This window comes from Hemitrygon akajei, chromosome 27 (assembly GCF_048418815.1).
Source record: "Hemitrygon akajei chromosome 27, sHemAka1.3, whole genome shotgun sequence".
Lineage (NCBI taxonomy): Eukaryota > Metazoa > Chordata > Chondrichthyes > Myliobatiformes > Dasyatidae > Hemitrygon > Hemitrygon akajei.
Genome location: NC_133150.1, coordinates 49,269,145 through 49,291,474, shown reverse-complemented (window position 1 = coordinate 49,291,474; position 22,330 = coordinate 49,269,145). Strand labels below are relative to the sequence as shown.

Genomic DNA, 22,330 nt, shown 5'->3' with positions numbered 1-22,330 from the left:
AACAATAAGATGCAAGATCACAGCCAAGATCTTGTGAGGTCAAGAGCCCACTCTATCACCTTATCAGACCGTTCAATAGCCTTTTTACAGCAGGAAAGAAGCTGTCCATGAGCCTAGTGGTGTGTGCTTTCAGGTTTTTGTATCTCCGCAAAACTGAAGATGATGACTTCAAAAAGAAAGAATTCCAGTGGTGGAGACATACCTTTGGTTCATGGTTACTGAAGGTCAATAATCACAGCCCCAGGATGTCACTGTAGGAGTATCTTAGGGCAACCAAACTCAAAGTTGAGCTTATTGTCATATATGTGTATGAAACAAATGCAATGAAAGGCTTAGTTGTGCAACAGCAGCACATGCATCAAATAAATAGCACTCACAAAATATAAAATAAACAAAGTTAACACATCTTTTTACAAGAAAAAAATCAATTTTAGCACAAATGACTTCTGCAGACTCCCTGATTCCTCAACATTACCTGCCCCTCCACCTATCTTGAAATTCTCCACAAACTTGGTCACAAAACCATCAATTGCATCATCCAAATCACTGACATATAATGTGAAAAGAAGCGGCCCCAACACTGACCCCTGCGGAACACCACTAGTCACTGGCAGCCAAGGGTCATCAAGGACATGACAAATGGGTGACGGGAGTAGAGAAAAACTTAAATAGTCAAAGTTCCTTCGGAAGTGAGAATAAATCTAGAGATGGTAAGAGGACAGAGTGAGCAATCTCAAGTTCCTGGGTATCAAGCTCTCTGAGGAGCTAACCTGGTCCCAATATATCAATGCAGCTATAAATAAGGCAAGGCAGTGGCAACTCTTTAAGAGTTTGAGGAAATTTGGTTTGTCATCTAAAACATTTGAAAACTTCTATAGATGTACCATGCAGAGCATCTGTCAAGTTGCATCACTGTCTGGTATTGAGGGGGGCTACTCCAAAGGATTGAAAGAAGTTACGGAAAGTTGTAAGATTAGTCAGCTCCATCTTGGGTACTAGATTTCTTAGTATCCAAGACATCTCCAAGGAATGATGCCTCAGAAAGGCCTCGTCCATTATTAAGGACCCCATCATCCAGAACATGCCTTCTTTTCATTGTTATCATCAGGAAGGAGGAACAGAAACATGAAGGCACCCACTCAGCAATTCAGGAACGGCTTCTTCCCCTTTGCCATCCAATTCCTAAGTGAACCAAGGAACACTACCTCATTACTTTTTTATTATTTCTATTTTTGCACTATTTAATATATATATATTTACAGTAATTGATTTTCTGCTACACGGGGGCGACGGAGGAGAACCAAAATGCAGGACACAGGCACGTTGACTCAGTTGGGGAGGCTGGCGTAGACCTGAACGAAGAGCAGGAAACCAGAGGGACCTTGACAAGGAGACGGGATTCACAGGGACTCTGTAGAAACTAGAGCGGAACTTAGAACTACCGGTTCCATTCAGAACAGGGAATGAAGTATCACATGAGAATTGAATTGACCAACGAACTGGCAACCTGTGATAGAGTCACCATCGTATTTAATTCCCAGTCTCTGATGAAAGCCAGATGTACGGTAATTGGGTAACTAGCAGCAATTGACTGAAATTGGGGCATAATTGGGGAGAAAGAGTGTTAAAGGGGAACGGCCAACCAGAACCATGACAGTACCCCCCCCCCCAAAAAAGGAGCCTCCCGGCATTCCTCCAGGCCTGTCTGGATGGTCCCGATGGAAGTCCTGGATGAGGGAAGAGTCTAGGATAAAGGAGCCAGGAACGCTCTTCAGGACTGTACCCCTCCCAGTCCACCAGGTATTGGAGGACCCTGCCCCGACGGCGCACATCTGGCAGTCATTGGACGGTGTATGCTGGATGGTTGTCGATGAGCTGGGCAGGGGGAGGAGCCTCAGCTGGGGGACACAAAGGGCTGACGGAGACTGGTTTCAACTGAGACGCATGGAAGGCTGGGTGAATACGCATGAACTTTGGCAGCGTGAGGCGGACCGCTGTGGGATTGATAATCCTATCAACCTTGAATGGTCCCAGGAAGTGGGGGGCAAGTTTCCTGTGTTCGCATTTGAGCGGGATGTCCCTGGAGGAAAGCCACACCATCTGCCCTGGTTGGTACTCCGGCGCTGGAGTCCGGTGTTGGTCGGCCATTTTCTTATTTCGATTTGTTGATTTGAGTAGGGCCGTGCGAGTCTCCTCCCAAATCTTCCGGCACCGATCAACATGGTCCCAAACCAACGGTACCGCGATCTCTGCTACCTGTGCGGGGAACAGCAGTAGTTGGTATCCAAGGGAGTACTCGAACGGGGACCTCCCAATGGCAGAGCTCACCAGGAAGTTGTGGGCGTACTCAACCCACGGGAAATGGTCGCTCCAGGTTGATTGGTGGTTTGCCGTTACGCAATGTAACGTTGCCTCCAGGTCTTGGTTGACCCGTTCTGTCTGCCCGTTCGTCTGGGGGTGGAAGCCGGACGACAGGCTGACCGTTGCACCTAAGGCTTGACAGAAGGCCTTCCATACCTGTGAGACGAACTGGGGACCTCGATCGGAGACAATATCCATGGGGATTCCGTGGAGGCGGAAGACATGGCGGACGAGAAGATCTGCGGTCTCCTGCGCGGAAGGTAGTTTAGAGAGGGCCACAAAATGCACGGCAGTGTTTCCACGTGAAGAGGGTAGACCGGTGATGAAATCTAAAGTGATGTGGGACCAGGGACACCCAGGTACAGGTAGGGGACGGAGTAATCCCGCAGGTGGCCAATGGGAGGTTTTTCCACGGGCGCAGACGGAACATGCGGAAACATAGGAACGGGTGTCAGCGTCCATGGAGGGCCACCAGAAATGCCTCTTCAGGAAGGTCAGGGTCCAATCAACTCCAGGGTGGCAGGTGAAGCAAGAAGTGTGCCCCCAATGTAGGACCTGTGATCGAACAGCATCGGGTACAAAAAGGTGATTGGGAGGTCCGGTGCCTGGGTCGGGTTGCATCCTTTGGGCCTCTTTTACTTTGGACTCGATCTCCCAGGTGAGGGCAGCCACTACTCAGGATGGTGGAAGAATGGTCTCGGGGTTGGGAAGATCCTCCTCGGAAACGTATTGGCGGGAGAGGGCATCGGGCTCCCTGTTCTTGGACCCCGGACGATAGGTGAGAGAGAACCTGAACCGGCCAAAAATAATGCCCAACAGGCCTGGCAGGAATTCAGGCATTTGGCGGTCCGGATATATTCAAGGTTGTTATGGTCTGTCCAGACGATGAACGGGTGTTCCGCCCCCTCCAACCAATGCATCCACTCTTCCAACGCCAGTTTGACTGCTAGTAGCTCCCGGTTCCTCACGTTGTAGTTTCGTTCAGCGGAAGACAGTCGGCGAGAGAAGAAGGCACAGGGATGTAGTTTCTGATCCGGGCCCAAACGTTGGGACAGTACCACTCCCACCCCCGGAGTCAGAGGCGTAACCTCCACAATGAACTGACAGGAGGGGTCCGGTTGAATCAGAATGGGGTCAGACATGAAATGCCTCTTCAGTTCAGCGAATGCTGAGTCCGCCTCGGAGTTCCAAAGGAAAGGTGTGGCAAGTGAGGTAAGTCGGGTAAGGGGTGCCGCCACCTGACTGTAGTTTCTGAAGAACCGGCGATAGAAGTTCGCAAACCTCAGGAACCGTTGGAGTTGCTTGCGGTCCGTGGGTTTGGGCCACTCCGCCACAGCCCAGATCTTCTCGGGATCAGCTCTCACCTGTCCACTCTCGATGATAACCTAGGAAGCTGACCGAGGGGACGTGGAATTCACATTTCTCTGCCTTTATGAATAATTTATTCTCCCCCAGCCTCTGCAGGACTTGACGGACATGGTGCACGTGTTGCTGGGGACTGCTGGAAAAGATCAGGATGTCATCCAGGTAGACAAACACAAAGTGGTTAATGAAGTCACTTAGTACATCGTTAATCAAGGCTTGAAAAACTGCGGGAGCATTGGTGAGGCCGAAAGGCATGACTAAGTACTCGAAGTGGCCTAACGGGGTATTGAAAGCCGTCTTCCACTCGTCCCCCTCCCTTATCCGGACCAAATGGTAGGCGTTTCGGAGGTCCAACTTCGAGAAGATGGTGGCTCCATGAAGTGGCTTGAACACAAAAATTATAAGAGGCAGTGGGTACTTGTTCTTAATGGTGATATGATTTAGGCCTCGGTAATCAATGCAGGGACTGAGAGAGCCATCCTTCTTCCCCACAAAGAAGAATCCAGCACCCACCGGGGAGGATGAGGGTCTAATAATGGCCGCCGCGAGAGACTCACTAATATATTTCTCCATGGCTTCTTTCTCAGGCCAGGACAAGTTATACAGGTGACTGGTAGGTAATGAGGCCCCAGGGAGAAGGTCGATAGCGCAGTCATACGGGCGGTGTGGAGGCAGGGAAAGAGCACGTTGCTTGCTGAATATCTGTCCCAGGTCATGGTATTCTGTGGGAACTCTGGACAAGTTGAGGGTTTCAAAGACAGGCGAGGTCGCTGTATCCTCCCTAGGGGATAGGGCCGACTGCAGACAGGTGGCGTGGCAAAACAGGCTCCATCTGGCTATCCTCCCGGTAGACCAATCAATGCAAGGATTATGGCGGCATAACCAGGGGTATCCAAGTACTATCAGGGCTTGAGGAGAGGAGATTAGGTTAAATTGTACCTGCTCCCGATGATTCCCAGAGAGGATCAAAGACAGTGGTGGAGTACGGTGAGTGACTCGAGCCAGAAGTCTTCCATCCAGTGCCCGGGCTTCCAGAAGGGTAGACAACGGCTGCCGAGGAATTCCGGCCTGGGCAGCTATGTCTTCATCCAACAGATTCCCCTCAGCTCCAGAGTCTATCAAGGTAGACAAGGACAGACACTGTTGGTTGTCGGTTACAGTAGATTGGATCTGCATCCGGGCTTGGGGAACTGAAGGGAGTGTCGTCTGATTCACCAGAACAGTTGGAGCGGGGGCTACCCCAGGAGCGGACAGGGAAGAGAGGCTGGCCGAAGATGGTAAGGTGGGTCGAAGGATGACCTGAGGAGCGGGGTGATTGGTCTTTTCTCTCAGACGTTCTCGAAGTCAATTATCTACCCTGGTGGCTAGAGAGACCAAAGTGTCCAGGCTGTTCGCATCATCCCTGGCCATTAATTCATCTTTTATCTTGTCAGAGAGACCCCTTCGAAACGCTTCCTGTAGTGCTTCGTCAGTCCACCCAGAGTCGGCCGCTAATGTTCGGAACTCTACAGAGTATTTCGCTACGCTTCGCAAGCCCTGACAGAGCGTCAGAAGGTGCCTAGCTGCGTCCTTCCCGCGAATGGGCTGTTCAAAAACCTTCCTCATTTCAGAGACGAAGGTGGAGAAGGAGGAGCAGACCTCTGGCCTGTTGTCCCAGATCGCGGTGGCCCATGATAAGGCATCCGCTCGTAACAGCTCCATGATGTACGCAATTTTTGATCTGTCTGAGCTATACGTACATGGCTGTTGCTCAAAAACCAGAGAGCACTGCAGTAAGAAAGCCCAGCACTTCCCTAGGTCCCCAGTGTAGGGTTCTGGTTCGGGTACGTAAGGCTCTCGAGGTGATTGTGGTGCCGAGCCAAGTGGCGCAGCCATCCCAGGCTGTGCGGTTTGATCAGACTGGGTTCTTGGAAGGGACTTAGTAAGGGCAGCGGATACCCGGTCAACCTGCTCACTGACCTTCTTTACATCCTCGGATAGGGCACGAAGATCTTTCATGACTTCTCTGAGTAGCTGCTCATGTATGCCCAGTAGGGAGCCCTGGCTAATGAGGGCCTGTTGCACTGTGTCCGTGTCCGTTGGGTTCATTCTGGCCAGTTTGTTCTGTTACACGGGGGCAACGGAGGAGAACCCAAATTCAGGACACTGGCACGTCGACTCAGTTGGGGAGGCTAGCGTAGACCTAAACGTAGGGCAGGAAACCAGAGGGATCTTGACAAGGAGACGGGATTCACAGGGACTCTCTAGAAACTAGAGCGGAACTTAGAAATACCGGTTCCAATCGGAACAGGGAACGAAGTATCACACAAGAATTGACCGACGAACTGGCAACCTGTGATAGAGTCGCCATCGTATTTATTTCCAGTCTCTGGTGAAAGCCAGATGTACGGTAATTGGGTAACTAGCAGCAATTGACTGAAATTGGAGCATAATCGGGGAGAAAGAAGTGTTAAAGGGGAATGGCCAACCGGAACCATGACATTTTCTTATTTCTTTTTCTCTATATTATCATGTATTGCATTGTACTGCCTCTGCTATGTTAACAAATTTCACAAAATAAAACTTGATTCTGATTCTGGATTGGTACATGTGGAGATAATAAGAAAGATCTGTAGTCTAGAATACAAGCTCCTGGCAAAAGGAATGGGCACAGTGGTGGTAGAAGAAGAGTTTGATATCACATCAAATTCTACATTCATTAAGAATGAAAGCAGAGTTGAGACCTCTGTTGAGGAATGCTTGTTCAGGGTCAGGGAAGGTAAGAGAGAATAGCGGGAGTTGGAGTAAGGAAAAGGGATGGGGTTAGAGGAAAGAGCAGAGGATGCAAGATCAGGAAGTGTGCTGGAAATCAAGCTTGCAATATTTACTCATTCATTTTGCAATCTTCTCTTCAATTTAAGATCACTGCTTTATTTTGTTAAATTTTGGACCTGAAACATAACTGCTTCTCTCTGTACAGATGCTGTATGACTTGCTGTTTATAACATTTTCTGTTTTAATTTCTAGCATCTACATCTTTTTTCATTTTCATTATCCAAAAACTCACCCTTTTTTACAATAAAAAATGGCTCTACTTCCAAAGGTAGTATTTGCTGCCAAAGAATATCCATTCACTATCTCTCCTGGATATCCACAGTTCTTCGCTACACAGAGACAGAAAAGGGACAGTAAAGGCATTGCACAACACCAGGATCTCCAACAGCTTTTTGATGCAATCGACAGAAATGTTTTGCTGTGAATTTTCCACATTTGATCTCATCTCCCATCTAGAGAAATTAAAGAGATAATTTGTAACAAGTGCATTGAATTCTTTTCAATAAGTAATAATGAAAGCTTGGAGGCTGTAAGCACAGCCATCTGCATCATGGATACTAGCCTCCCCACCAATGAGGACACCTTCAATTGGTAGTATCCATCATTAAGGACCCCCATCACCCAGGACATGTCCTCTTTACTCTCTCTCTCTCTCACACACACACACACACACACACACACACACTTCTAAGTCACCCGGACCAGATTATTATTTCTACTGCCTCATTTTCTAGCAGTCCTATAAACACTCACATTTCTCTTTTATCTTTAATATACTTCAAAAAACTTTCACCATACTTAGCTATTATTTTCTAGCTTGCTTTCATATTTAATCTTTTCCCTTCTAATGATTTTTTTTAGTTGCTCTCTGTAAGTTTTTAAAAACTTCCCAATCCTCTATCTTCCCACTAATTTTTTGCTTTGTTGTATGCCCTTTCTTTTGCTCTTACAATAGCTTGGACTTCCTTTGTCTGCCACAGTTGTACTATTTTACCATTTGAGTACTTAATTTTTGGAATAGACATTTCCTGCACCTTCCTCATTTTTCCCAGAAATGTATGCCATTGCTGCTCTGCTGTCATCCCTGCCAGTAGCTCCTTCCAATTTACTTTGGCCAATTCTTCTCTCATACCACTGTAATTTCCCTTACTCCACTGAAATACTGCTACATCAGACATTACTTTCTCCCTATCAAATTTCAAGTTGAACACAATCATATTGCGATCACTGGTTCCTAAGGGTTCTTTTACCTTAAGCTCCCTAATCACCTCCGGTTCATTACATAACACCCAATCCAGTATAGCCGATCCCCTAGTAGGCTCAATGACAAACTGCTCTAAAAAGCTATCTCTTAGGCATTCAATAAACTCACTTTCTGAGATCCATTACCAACCTGATTTTCACAATTGAATTGCATGTTAAAATTTCCCATGACTACCATAACATTGCCCTTTTGACTCACCATTTCTACTTCCTGTTGCAACCTGTGGTCCATCTCCCAGCCACTGTTGGGAGGCCTGTATATAACTACTGTCAATGTCCTTTTACCCTTGCAGTTTCTTAACTCAATCCAGAAGAATTCAACATCTTCCGATTCTTCACATTTTTCTACTGATTTAATGCCATTCTTTACCAGTAGAGCCATACTACCCACTCTGCCTACTTTCCCATCCTCTGATATAACATGTAACTTTGGACATTCAGCTCCCAACTACGTACAACTATTCTTCAGCCATCATTCAGTGATGGCCGCATAATCATACCTGGCAATCTGTAATATTGCAACAAGATCATCCACCTTATTTCCTATAGTATGCGCATTTAGATACAACACCATGAGTACTGTATTTGCTGTCCTTTCTGATCACCCTACCTGCCCTTTGATTCAAATTTGACTCAGCCTGATTCAAATAACACAATTCCTATTCTTTTTTGGAAAATCCTTACTTCATTATCTAGAACCAAGGAGGTAAATCTTCTCACGTCTCATTCCGGCAGGAGAGGTGCTGGGCACACATTTACACAGAGAGTGATGGGTGCCTGGAATGTGCTGTCAAGGTGCAGTGTGGAGGCGAGTACGACAGAGGCGTTCAAGAGGCTCTTACCATGTGGAATGAAGGGAGCTGGACCATGTGTAGACAAAAGGAATCAGTGTAACTGGGTATCATTAGCTTAATCAGTTCAGTACATCACAGGCCAAAGGGCCTTTCTGTGCTGAACTGTTCTGTGATCTATGCTCTAGAGTTACTCTTATGCACCAGGGAAAGAGGCAGGACACACAGAATCACTACTGAGAACAGTGCATGGTCATTACTGTAAAACAGTTTATAGAAAACAAACATCCAAACTAAGTGGCATACCTATGCACATTGGAGGAGCCCATTTCCACTCTCCATTCTCTCTACAAGTGAGATTGACTGCACCTTGTAATGAATAGCCTGCATCACAGGAGTATGCTGCGACTGCTCCATACTCCCACTGCTCTCCCCTGGGTGGTGATGGAGCTATCCCATTGTTAATTGGTGGAAGAGGAGCGCATCTGACAGCTGAGGATAAATGAAACATCATTAATGCTCTGAAGAGAAGTCCAGATGAAAATGTTATCTTTTGAGAACTGCTACAGGTCAGCATGGTAGCATAATGCTTTACAGCTGCCACTGTAAGATCAGGGTTCAACTACCCCGCTGCCTGTAAGGAGTTTGTACATTCTCCCTGTGATCGCGTGTGTTGCTCTGGTTTCCTCCCACATTCTAAAGATGTATGGAAGGCAAATTAAAGGCAGGCAGGGGCCAGCGCAGTGGCCATCTTTGCAGTAGCCGTTGTCTGAGTGGACAGAGACAGTGCTGATCTTGAGGCTTTAGTTCTTCATGGCTTCAGTCAGAGAAAGCAAAGAAAAGCTCCAGGTTAAGTTTTTTTTTTGCATTTCCTTCTTTATATCTGCTTAGTTAGAACAGTAGAGATGCCAGGCAGGATAGTGGAATGTTCCTCTTGCAGGACGTGGGAAGGCAGAGTGACCTCCAGTATCCTTGACGACTACAACTGCGAGAAGTGCATCCCGATGCAGCTTCTAATAAACCACGTTAGGGCATTGGAGCTGGAACTGGACTCCAGATAGTTTGAGAGGCTGAAGGGGTGATAGATAGGACATACAGAGAGGTAATTACACCCAAACTGCAGGACACAGAAAACTAGGTGACAGTCAGGAAGGGGAAAGGGGTTAAGGCGCCAGTGCATAGTACCCTGTGGCCATCCCCCTCAACAACAGGTACATCACTTTGGATACTGTTAGGGAGGTTGACCTAACAGAGGAAAGTCACAGTGGTCAGGTCTATAGCACTGAGTCTGCCTCTCTGACTCAAAAAGGAAGAGGGAAGGGGGGAGAAAAGGCACCTTGTGGTGATAGGGGATTTGTTAGTTAGGGGAACAGACAGGAGGTTCTGTTGGCAAGAATGAGATTCCCAGTTGGTATGTTGCATCTCAGATGCCAGAGTCCGGGATATCTCGGGTCAAGTCCTCAACATTAAGTGGGAGGGTGAACAGCCAGAAGTCTTGGTCCATGTAGGTATCAATGACATAGATAAGTGACATGGTTCTGCACAGGGAGTTCAGGGAGTTAGGTGCTAAGTTAAAGGGAAGGACCTCCAGAGTTGTGATCTCAGGATTGCTACCCATGCCACATGCTAGTGAGGCCAGAACTAGGAAGATTTTTTACAGTTTAATGCATGGCTAAGGAGCTGGTGTAGGAGGGAGGGCATAAGATTTTTGTATCATTGGGCTCTCTTCCAGGGAAGGTAGGTCCTGTACAGATGAAACAGTTTGCACCTGAACTGGAGGGGGACTAATGTCATAGCAGGAAGGTTTGTCAATGCTGCACAGTGAGAGTTAAACTAGAGTTGCAGGGCGATGGGAACCAGAGTGCCAGAACAGTTAGTGGAGTGGTTGTGGAGGCAGATGTTGGCGATACAGTTAGGAATCAAAAGGTTACACATGGTACAACCAGTGTCCTGAGCAGCGTATATTTCAATGTAAGAAGTATCGTAGAAAAGATGGATGATATTACTGAAGATGAGATAGCTGGTTTGCAAACAGAGGCAGTGTGTAGTGTAGTGTGGTGAGGCTGTTGATAGGGCAAAATTGCAGTCAACAAGGTAAAAGGTGGACAAAATCAAAAAGGGTGAATACAGGACTGAAGGTGTTATATTTGAATACATGCAGTCTACGGAATAAGGCAGATGAACTTGTAGCACAGTTGCAGATTGGCACGCATGATGTTGTAGGCATCACTGAAAGATTATAGCTGGGAGCTTAATGTCCAAGGATACACATTGTATCAAAAGGACAGGCAGGAAGGCAGAGGAAGTGGTGTTGCTCTGTTGGTAAAAAAATTAAATCAAATCATTAGAAAGAGATGACACAGGCTCAGAAGGTGTTGAATCATTTGTATAGAACTAAGAAATGCAAAGGTAAAAAAGACTCTGATGGGAGTTGTATACAGATCCCCAAACAGTAGTAAGGATGTGGTCTACAATTTATAAGATGCCACACAAGGCTGCTTAACAAGCTACGAACCCAAGGTTTTACAGGAAAGATTCTACCATGGATAAATCAATGGCTGAGGGAATAAAGGGAGCTTTTTCTGGTTGGCTGCTGGTGACTAGTAGTGTTGCACAGAGGTCTGTGTTGGGAGTGATACTTTTTATTTTATATGTCAATGATTTGGATGATGGAATTGATGGCTTTGTTGCAAAGTTTGTATACAATATGAAGATAGATGAAAGGGCAGGTAGCTTGAGGAAGTAGAGGGGCTACAGAAGGACCTAGATTAGGAGAATGGGCAAAGAAATGGCAGATGGAATCCAGTGTTGGGAAGTGTATGATTCTGCTCCTATACCATATGGTCTTAAGGGTTAGTAAGTTTTGGGCATGCTCAGATGGCACCAGAAGCAAGGCAATACTTGCGAACTGCCCACACACAATCCTTGGACTCTGTTGGTTGTTGATGCAAACGACATATTTCACGGTATGTTTCGATGTTCTGATCTACATCTGGCAAATAAAGCTAATCTTTATCTTTAACACCACACAATTCCGAGGACAGAGCAATGAAGATGCAAAATTGAACACTGGCATCCCTCCCCCAGCATCACTCATGATGCTGGGCCACTTCTAAACGTGCTTCAAAATAAGCAACACAGTTGGTCTGGAATAACACACGCACAAAATGCAGGAGAAACTCAGCAGGTCAGGCAGCATGTATGGAGTTGACATTCGGGGCCGAGACCCTTCATCAGGACTGGAAAAGAAGGGGGAAGAAACCAAAATTTCTTGTGTTTACAATTAGTTTAGAATCATTTAAATCACTAACTGGGATGAGAGAGCTGTCTTATCATGAGAAGATAAAGAAATTAGAAGAATGAGGGGTATTCTTATTGAAGCAATCAGATCTTGAGGGGATATGACAGAGTGGAAGCTGTACTGTTTCCACTTCTGGGAGAATCTTAAACCAAGAGTCACAGTTACAATTATTAGGGAAAGACTGTTTAAACAAACATGGGTACAAATTTCTTCTTGCAGAGGATGGTGAGTCTTTCAAGTTTTCTCTTCTGGAGGACTGTTCTGGCTGTTTGAAGAGGAAGTGACATAAGGTTTGAAACATCAGCAGATCAAGGGTACAGAGGATGACATGAAGCCTGTGGTTCAATTTTCTTTCAGAGAATGCATACAGTATAGAACCTGAAATTATTACTGTTCACAGACATCCACCAAACAGAAAAAAAAAAACCAAAGAATGAATGACGGGAAAACGCTAAAACCCCAAAGTCTCTCCCCCACACACACAGCAGCAAAAGCATCAACCTTCACTCCTCCTCCATGCCTCAGCAAAATCATCAGCCCCCCTCCACAATCCACCATGCAATAGCAAAGTCCCCAGAGACCATGATCTAGTCCATTAAAAAAAGTACATCCCACAGGCTCTCTCTCACTATTGAGTGAGAGAGAGGTATCACTCCTGCCACAGCGAGAGGGAAGGCTGTTTCAGTGTTACCAGCCATGATCTACTGAATGCTGGGACAGACTTGAAGGCCTGGTGGCCTACTCTTGCTCTCATTCTCTTATCTTCATCATGTTCTCAGTATGTATGAAGTCTACCTTAGTGAGAAATCCGAAAGGTATTCGAACTCACACATTTTCCATGCCACACTTGACTTTTATACTACATAGAAAACAATATTTCCTACCCATTCCCAAAAAAATCAGCACACTTAACGGGTATTGAAATAAAATATTCAGCAGTCCATGGAGGAAATATTGTTGATGTCCTCATTCACTGTGCAACATTCCAAGGATCTGACCTTACCCTCACATGTCGGCATTTGTCCATCCCATCCAGCAGCAGCACACAACAAGTAGCTACTTCCCACCAGCTGATATCTAGAGAGAGACAGGTTATTACCAAGAAACTGGTATAAAAATGAGAGCCAAATAAGTCAGTGCTTCAATATCTTGGCTAAGAAGAAACATAATGTTTATTTAATTCAGAATATGAACCAACACAATGGTACAATGAAGGAAAAGTGTAGCAAGATACAAATTAAAGCAGGTTAAATCGCTCAAAAGAGATTTTTTCAGATAAGGGTTGCTGTGGGTCAAAAGGGACAGTGGTGTAGAATGAGTCATTGCTCCAATTCACATACGTATGAAGAGTCATCGATTACTCTTACAAGAATGAAAGGGTTGAAACCTAACACATATTGAAAGGTCTAGATAGAGGATGTTACCAATAGTGCGTGAGTCTAGGATGAGAGCTCAGAATACAGGATGTTCGTTTAGAACTGAGATGAAGCTTCTTTCGCCAGAGGGTGGTGAATCTGTGAAATTTTTTGCCATTGACGGCTGTGGATGCCGAGCCATTGGGTATACTTAAAACAGTGATTGATAGGTTCTTGGTTAGTCAGGGCATCAAAGGTTCTGGAGAGAAAGCAGGAGAATGAGATTGAGAAGGAAAATAAATCAGCCATGATGGAAAGGTGGCAAAGATTCAATGGACTGAATGGTCTAATTCTGCTCCTATGTCTTCTGGTCTCTCTTTTGGCCTCTACATGATTCTAATTAACCCGGCTCTGTTTTCCTGTATTTCCTCTGGTTCCCTTCAGTGTCAATGGTTAAGGAGAGGGATCTGTAGTCTCATCACGCATAGCTCCCAGGCACCCTTTAGAACTCAACACTCCTAGCTTGCTGATGAGAGAACGAAAATATCAAAAGGAAGAAACTGAAAGAAGCATTCTGACCAATATGATTTCTCAGCCCTTGAAGTTATGATAGGGATTGATGTGATAAATTCCAAATTTCAAAGTCAAACTACATTTATTATCAAAGTGCATATATATTGCTATGTACTACCCTGAGATTCATTTTCTTGCAGGCATTCATAGTAAGACAAGGAAATACAACGGAAGCAATGAAAAGCTGCACAGAAACAAAGATTTTCAAGCAAATAATGTACAAAAGAAGACAAGCTATGCAAATAAAAAACTAATAATATATAAATAAATTTCAACGTAAATTTATTAACAAAGTACATATATGTCACCATATACAACTTTGGGATTCAATTTCTTGCGAGCATACTCAATAAATCCATAATAGAATAACAAACATAATAGAATCAATGAAAGACTGCACCATCTTGAGCGTTCAACTAGAATGTGAAAGACAACTGTACAAATACAAAAATAAAGAAAGAATAATTATAAATAAATAAACAATAAATATTGAGAACACAAAATGAAGAGCCCTTGAAAGTGAGTCCATAGGTCGTGGGAACATTTCAGAGATGGGGCAAGTGAAATTAAGTGAAGTTATCCCCTTTGGTTCAAGAGTCTGGTGGCCGAGGGGTAATAACTGTTCCTGAAGCTGATGGTGTGAGTCCTGAGGCTCCTGAGCCTTCGTCCTGTTGGCAGCCGCAAGAAGAATATATGACGTGGGTGGTGGGGGCCCCTGGTGAATGATGCTGCTTTTCTGCGACAACACTGTGTAGATAGGCTCAATGGTTGGGAGGGCTTTACCCGTGATGGATTGGGCCATATCCACTACTTTTGTAAGATTTTCTATTCAAGGACATGGATGCTTCTATACCATTTATGGTCCTTCCAAAAATAAATAAATATTGAGAACATGAGTTGTAAAGTCCTTGAAAGTGAATCCATAGGTTGTGCTCAATGGTTAGAGTTCAGAGTTTGCCCACCTGACATCTGGTTCACCAAATACTCACCCTGTTTTACAGGAAAAAGTAGCTCTACTTCCAAAAGTTGTATTTGGTGCCTGAATATATCCATTTGCTATTTCTTCTGGATTACTGCAGTTCCTCACTACACAGAAAAACAGGGGAAAGAGTTAAGGTGCTGCAGACACAGAGATCTCCAATAGGTTCATAAGGCATTTGACAGGAATGTATCATTAAGCATTTTACAACAGTGACATTTTTGATATCCCACCACTTTAACAGTGAACACAAGATTCAACAGTGCAATAGTACTGTAGTGGTCAGCACATTGGTTTACAGTACCATGACCCAGATCAATTCCCGCTGCTACCTATAAGGAGTCTGCATGTTCTTCTCGTAACTGCATGGGTTTCCTCCAGTGGCTCTGGTTTCCTCTCACAATCCAAAGACGTACTGGTTGGTTGGTTAATTGGTCATTGTAACTTGTCCCATGCTTGAGCTGGGATTCATCTGGGGGATTGCTGGGCGGCGTGGCCGGGAAGGCCTATTCCACGCTGTATGTCAATCAATCAATCAGTCAATAAGTAGATATAGATAGATATCACAGAGTTGGCCTCTCTCCTGCCCATTCATGTTTGAAAGGAATGGTCAGCACCAGCCTCCAAAAACAATGTGAAGAACTAGTACTGTGGCTCCAAGTTGTGGTACCTTATAACAATGGTCAAAGTAAATCTTATCATAGTGGTTGCTAGCTGTTGCTGTATTAGCCCAAACTACATCAACAGCTCGTTACCACCAGGATAGTACAGAAATGGTCTCCAGAGGCCATCGAGGTCTTGAAGGGCTGCTTTGAGGTTACTAACTGGAATGTGCTTTGGGAACCATATGGGGAGAACATTAACGGACTTACTGATTGCACCACTGGCTACAATAACTTCTGTGTGGACACTGTAATACCATCAAGGATTGTTCACTGCTTCCTGAACAACAAACCAGTAATCTAAAGGCTCTTTCCAAACACAGGCTTTAGACCTGGAGACAGGGAAGAATTTAAACATGTGCAGAGGGAGCTAAAGGGGAAGATCAAGATGGCTAAAGAGGAATACAGGAGAGAGCTGGAGAACAAGCTTGGGCAGAGTAGCACACAGAAGAGTGGCGAAGCATGAAAAACATCACTGGCTTCAATTAGCCTAGCTGTAGAGCCCAGGTGCCAGCCCAGGTGCCAGCCCAGGTGCCTCCTCAGCACACCAGCCCAGGTGCCAAGATACCCGATGTTCCCTCAGAACCAATGCCTCCCCTCCCTCCAGTTCAACACTTGGATGAACAACACAGGATACATCCCCTCCTTGCACTGCACTAACCATTCACACCTCCAAATACCAACTGCTATCATCGCAATCTTCACCTCCTCCCAGCCTCCACCTTCCAGCAACACCCCAGTCATCATGGTCTCACCTTCACTACTGAGCAGGTGAGAAGGGCTCTGGGGAAACAGACATGGCAAAGCATTGGGACTGGATGGTGTGAACCCCAAGGAATGTGCTGAGCAGCTGTGTGCAGTTCTCCAGTGAAACTTCAATCTGACCCTCAGCCTTGAAACGGTCTCAACTGTGTGGAAAACATCATGAGTGGTCCCAGTACCTAAGATGGGCCAACCAAAAGTCTTAAGTGACTACCACCCAGTGGCCCTAACCTCACACATCATGAAGACCCTAGAGAGGTTGATCCTGGCTTACCGCCAACCCTATGTCAGATCAGCCCTCAATCCCCAGCAGTTTGCCTAAATTGGAGTTGACAATGCTGTCATCTACCTGCCAAACAGAGCCTACTGCCATTTGGATAAGAAGGACAGCACTGTGAGGATATCATGTTTTTCTTTTTCATTTCTCAACTGCCTTCAATACCATTCAGCCCTCATTGCTGGGGGAAAAGTTCTGTTCAATGCAGATTGGCTCCTCCATTGTATCCTGGATAATGGGCTACCTGACTGGCAGGTCATAATTTGTGCGGTTTCAGAGCTGTGTGTCAAACATGGCTATAAGCAGCACTGAGGCCCCGCAGGGGACTGTATTGACACTCTTCCTGTCTACCCTGTATACCTCGGACTTCAGATACAATACAGAGTCATGTCATCTGCAGAAATTCTCTAATGATTCAGCAATAGTTGGAGGTATAAAGGGAGGACAGGAGAATGAGTACAGGGCCCTGGTGGAGGACCTGGACAAATGGTGCAAGCTGAATCATCTGCAGCTCAACATTAGTAGGACAAAGGAGATGGTGATGGACTTTAGGAAGACCAAGTCTACACTGCTCTCTGTTACTATTGATGGTGAGGACATGGATGTTGTGAGACCCTCCCCTCTACTTCCTGAGGAGACTGAGGTCCTTTGGAGCATGCAGGCCTCTTCTTCAGATGCTCAACCAGCCTTCTGTCACCAGTACAATCTACTATGCGGTGGTGTGCTGGGTCAATGGCATCATGATGTCAACAGGCTCAATAAACTGATTAGAAAGACTGGCTTTGTTATAGGAATCATACTGGGCACAGTGGAGGCTGTGGTAGATCAAAGGATCCTATGGAAAATCCTGGAAATTCTGCAGGATGTCTCTCACCCTCTGCATGTCACCTTGGCTGAAGAGAGGAGCACTTTTAGTAACAGACTAAGACAACTGTGCTGCTCCAAAGAGTGCTCTATGAGGTCATTCTTACCCTTGTCCATTAGGCTCAACCAATAGCCAAGGAAGTGACACTCCTAACACTCCTGTTAGACTGTTTGTAGTAACTTATTTTTATTCTTTCTACCTCTCTTCTAATATTCACATCTGTGCACTTGTAATGCTACTGCGACACTGTCATTTTCTTTGGGATCAATAAAGTATCTATCCAGCTATCTAAATTTATTATCAAAATACATATATATCACCATATACAACCCTGAGATTCATTTTCCCACATACATACTCCTGTTAGGCACAGGAGTACGTTCAGCCAGAGACTCATTCCACCAAGATGAAACACTGAGTGTCATAGGAAGTCATTCCTGCCTGTGGCCATCAAACTTTACAACTCCTCCCTCAGAGTGTCAGACACCCTGAGCCAATAGGCTGGTCCTGGACTTATTCCACTTGGAATAATTTACTTATTATTATTTAATTATTTATGGTTTTATATTGCTATATTTCTACACTATTCTTGGTTGGTGCGACTGTAACGAAACCCAATTTCCCTCGGGATCAATAAAGTATGTCTGTCTGTCTGTCAAATCTACAGAATAGTAACTACAACAGAATCAATGAAAGATCAGAGTGCAGAAGACAACAAACTGTGCAAATACAAATATAAATAAATAACAATAAATAATGAGAACATGAGATAATGCGATAAAGAGTCCTCAAAATGAGATAAATGGTTGTGGGAACATTTCAATGATGGGGCAAATGAGTGCATTTAAAGAGCCTGATAGTTGAAGGATAGAAATTGATCTTGGAAAAACCCCTATTAAATATTCACTCTGGCAGATGGAATTTATTGCAGACATGTGCAAGGATTTGCACTTTGGTAGGACCGACCAGTAGGTCTTACACAGTGAACAGTAGGGCACTGACGAATGTGTAGAACAAAGTGATCTGGGAATACAAGTGCAAAATTGTTGAAAATGGTGTCACAGGTAGATAGGGTCATAAAGAAAGCTTTTGGCACACTTGCCACCACAATTTGGGGTATTGCGTCACCTACCTACAGGAAAATGTAAACAAGGTTGAAAGAGTGCAGAAAAAATTTACAAGCATGTTGCCAGGTCTGGAGGACCTGAGTCATAAGGAAAGATTGAATAAGTTTGGACTGTATTCTTTACATCATAGAAGATTGAGAGGAAATTTGATAGAAGTACACAAAATTATGAGGGGTATTGATTGGGTATGCAAGCAGGCTGTTTCCACTGAGGTTGGGTGGGACCCAAAGGTCATGGGTTAGGGTGAAAGGTAGAAGTTTAAGGGGAACATGAAGGGAAATTTCTTCACTCGGAGGGTTGTGAGAGTGTGGAACGAGCTGCCAGCACAAGTGGTCTATGCAAACTCGATTTCAATGTTTAAGAGAAGTTTGGATAGGTACATGGATAGCTGGGATTTGGAGGGCTATGGTCCCAGTGCAGGTTGTTGGGAGGAGGCAGTTTAAATTGTTTCAGCGTGGACTAGATGTGCCGAAGGGCCTGTTTCTATGCTGTACTCCTCCGTGACTCCTTCACCATTGATTACACTAGGCTTCAGTGGGTACAAACTGTACAGTAACAACTTAGGATGCATGTGAATGCACTTATTTCTTTTTATGATTTGCATAAGTTATTCATTTTTACGCAGTTTGGATGTCTGTCGGTTTTTGTCGTGTGCAGTTTCTCATGGATTCCATTGTCTTTCTTTGTTTTGTGACTCTGGAAGAAGATGAATCTCAAGATTATATATGATATACATACTTTGATAATAAATTTACGTTGAGCTTTGAAGGTGCAGAGGCAATCCATGAGGATGTTGCTCGGGATGGAACATTTCAGTGATGAGCACCTAGTGAATAATCTGGTATTGATTTTTCTGAGGGGCAGAGGAAGCTGAAAGGGGAAAAATAGACATGTACAAAATCGTAAGAGGTAGAGGATAGATAGTAAGAAAATTGAAAATTAATAGAACTATAAACTATAAAAACTGTTATCCATTATGGACAATCTGGTACATCCTCTCCATGACCTACAGAATAAGCAACAGTGCACCTTTTCGAGCAGAGTCATTCTGTCAGAAAATCTTTCCAACCAAATGTAATAAGCATATACAACAGTTCATCTCTGTGCAACAAGAGAATACAGATTATAGTACAATAGTCTCTATTATTTTGTACATTATTATTGCATATCGGTACATTATTATTGTGTATATTATTATTCTGTATTTTATCATTAGTTAAGTCTGCACACTGCTACACTGCTAAGTGTGTTTTTTTAAAACGTTGCTGCTCTATCAAAAAAATTTTCCACTCTGGATCAATAAAGTACTTATTATTATTATTATTATTACCAGAATCAGGTTTATTATCACCGGCATGTGACATAAAATTTGTTGACTTAGCAGCAGCAGATCAACACAATACATAATATAGAAGAAAAAAACAACAAATAAATAAATAGACTCCAGTATACATTTATTGTATAGATTAAAAATCGCACAAAAAACAGAAATAATATATATTTAAAAAGTGAGGTAGTGTTCAAGAGTTCAATGTCCATTTAGGAAACAGATCAGAGTAGAAGGAGCTGTTCCTGAATCACTGAGTGTGTGCCTTCAGGTTTCTGTACCTTCTGCCTAATGGTAACAGTGAGAAGAGGGCAAGCCCTGGGTGCTGGACGTCCTTAATAATGGACGCTGCCTGAGACACCACTCTTTGAAGATGTCCTTGCTACTTTGTAGGCTAGTACCCAAGATGGAGCCGACTAAATTTACAACCTTCTGCAGCTTCTTTTAGTCCTGTGCAGTAACCTCTGCCCCCCCCCCCATACCAGACAGTGATGCAGCCTGTCAGAATGCTCTCCACAGTACATCTATAGAAGTTTTTGACTGTTTGTCTTGACATACCAAATCTCTTTAACTCCTAATGAAATATAGCTGCTGTCTTGCCTTCTTTATAACTGCATCGATATGTTGGGACCAGGTTAGATCCTCAGAGATCTTGACACCCAGGAACTTGAAGCTGCTCACTCTCTCCACTTCTGATCCTTCTATGAGGATTGGTATGTGCTCCTTCGTCTTACCCTTCCTGAAGTCCACAATCAGCTCTTTCGTCTTACTGACATTGAGTGTCAGGTTGTTGCTGTGACACCACTCCACTAGTTGAAATACCTCGCTCCTGTTCACCCTTGTCACCATCTGAGATTCTACCAATAATGGTTGTATCAACAGCAAATTTTTATCGATGGTATTTGAGCTATGCCTAGCCACACAGTCATGTGTATATAGAGAGTAGAGCAGTGGGCTAAGCACACACCCCTGAGGCGCACCAGTGTTGATCATGTTGAACAGGAGATGTTATCATGAAATCGCACAGACTGTGGTCTTCTGGTTAGGAAGTCGAGTATCCATTTGCAAGGGAGGTTCAGAGGGCCAGATTCTGTAACTTCTCAATCAGGATTGTGGGGAATGATGGTATTAAATGCTGAGCTATAGTCGATGAACAGCATCCTGACATAGGCGTTTATGTTGTGGAGGCAGTCTAAAGTCATGTGAAGGGCCATTGAGATAGCATCTGTTGTTGACCTATTGTGGCAATAGGCAAATTGCAATGGGTCCAGGTCCTTGCTGAGGCAGGAGTTCAATCTAGTCATGACCAACCTCTCAAAGATATTATTATTGCTAATAAATGCTGGTAATCCAATGTAATGACCTGAAACATCATCCTTCCACAGGTGTAGTCAGACCTTCTGAGTATTACAAGTATTTTCATTTTTATTTTAGACTGTACAAATTTTCTCCCCAGGGCAGAGGTTTTTAAGACCAGAGGATGTGGTTTAAATGGGGAATAAGAGGTTTAGATTGGATCTGAGAAGAATATTTTCATCCAGAAAGGGACAGAAATGTGAATATAGTGCCTGAGGTGGAAGTGAAAGCAGATAGTCTCACAAAATTTAAGAAACATTTGGATGAGCACTTCAATTGCCAAGTAGGCTACATACCAAGTGGTAAATGGGATTCGTATAGTTGGGTACATGATGGCTGGTGTGGATATTTTGGGTCAAAGGAACTTTTTAAACTTAATTCCTCAAACTTTTTACCTCTGTAAAAGAAGTTTTAAGACAGAACCTTGATGGGAACACCATCACCTACACATATTAGAGGGGGCAAGATTACACCCAGACATTCAACCTCTGTTTCTGGATGGGAGCCTTAGAGAAAGTCAATACAAATTTAACAATTATCCAGAAGTCATATTTTACCTTTCATAATGAAGAACAGCAAAACATAAGCAGATTGAAGGCACATGGAAAATAGACTTCAAACATTTATGATTTCAAAAGATTTGAAAATAAATTTAATGCACTAATCTTTATTGGCACAGTAACATGGTGGTTAGCACGTGTTACAGTACCAAAAAACCAGAGTTCAATTCCCATCACTGCCTGTAAAGAGTTGGTATATTTTCCATGCGACCACATGGGCTTCCTCCAGGTGCTCCAGTTTCCTTTCACAGTCCATGATATGTACCAGTTGGTAGGTTAATTGGTCACTACAAATTGTCCTGTGATTAGGTGAGGGTTAAATTGGGGGTTGCTGGGCAGCTCGGCTCAAAGAGCCGGAAGAGCCTATTCCATTCTATATCTCCAATAAATAAATAAAATGCATACTCACGTGTGCAGGAGGGAGGCTCTGGTACAAATGTATTGTTTCCTCTACATTCTATCACACTCCCGCCAACCATCTGAAAACCTTCATCACAGCTGTAGCTGATAGTCTCCCCATATGAGTACGTCGGACCGAATCCTGCTTCTATCTGGCCACCTGCTATCTGTTCAGGACGATGACATTGAATGG

The 22,330-nt window shown here is 44.3% G+C and overlaps 1 protein-coding gene across 1 annotated transcript in view; it reads right to left on the bottom strand.

Annotated features, from left to right (window-relative positions):
- The window catches only part of LOC140717071 (C4b-binding protein alpha chain-like), a 76,139-nt gene that overhangs the window by 12,715 nt on the left and 41,094 nt on the right, over positions 1-22,330 (bottom strand). The window contains exons 9-13 of the mRNA XM_073030252.1: positions 22,148-22,330; positions 14,813-14,909; positions 12,899-12,972; positions 8,901-9,086; positions 6,773-6,869 (exon numbers count right to left, since the gene is read on the bottom strand). Coding sequence (XP_072886353.1) covers positions 6,773-6,869; positions 8,901-9,086; positions 12,899-12,972; positions 14,813-14,909; positions 22,148-22,330 — 637 coding nt within the window. The remainder of the gene's footprint in view (positions 1-6,772; positions 6,870-8,900; positions 9,087-12,898; positions 12,973-14,812; positions 14,910-22,147) is intronic.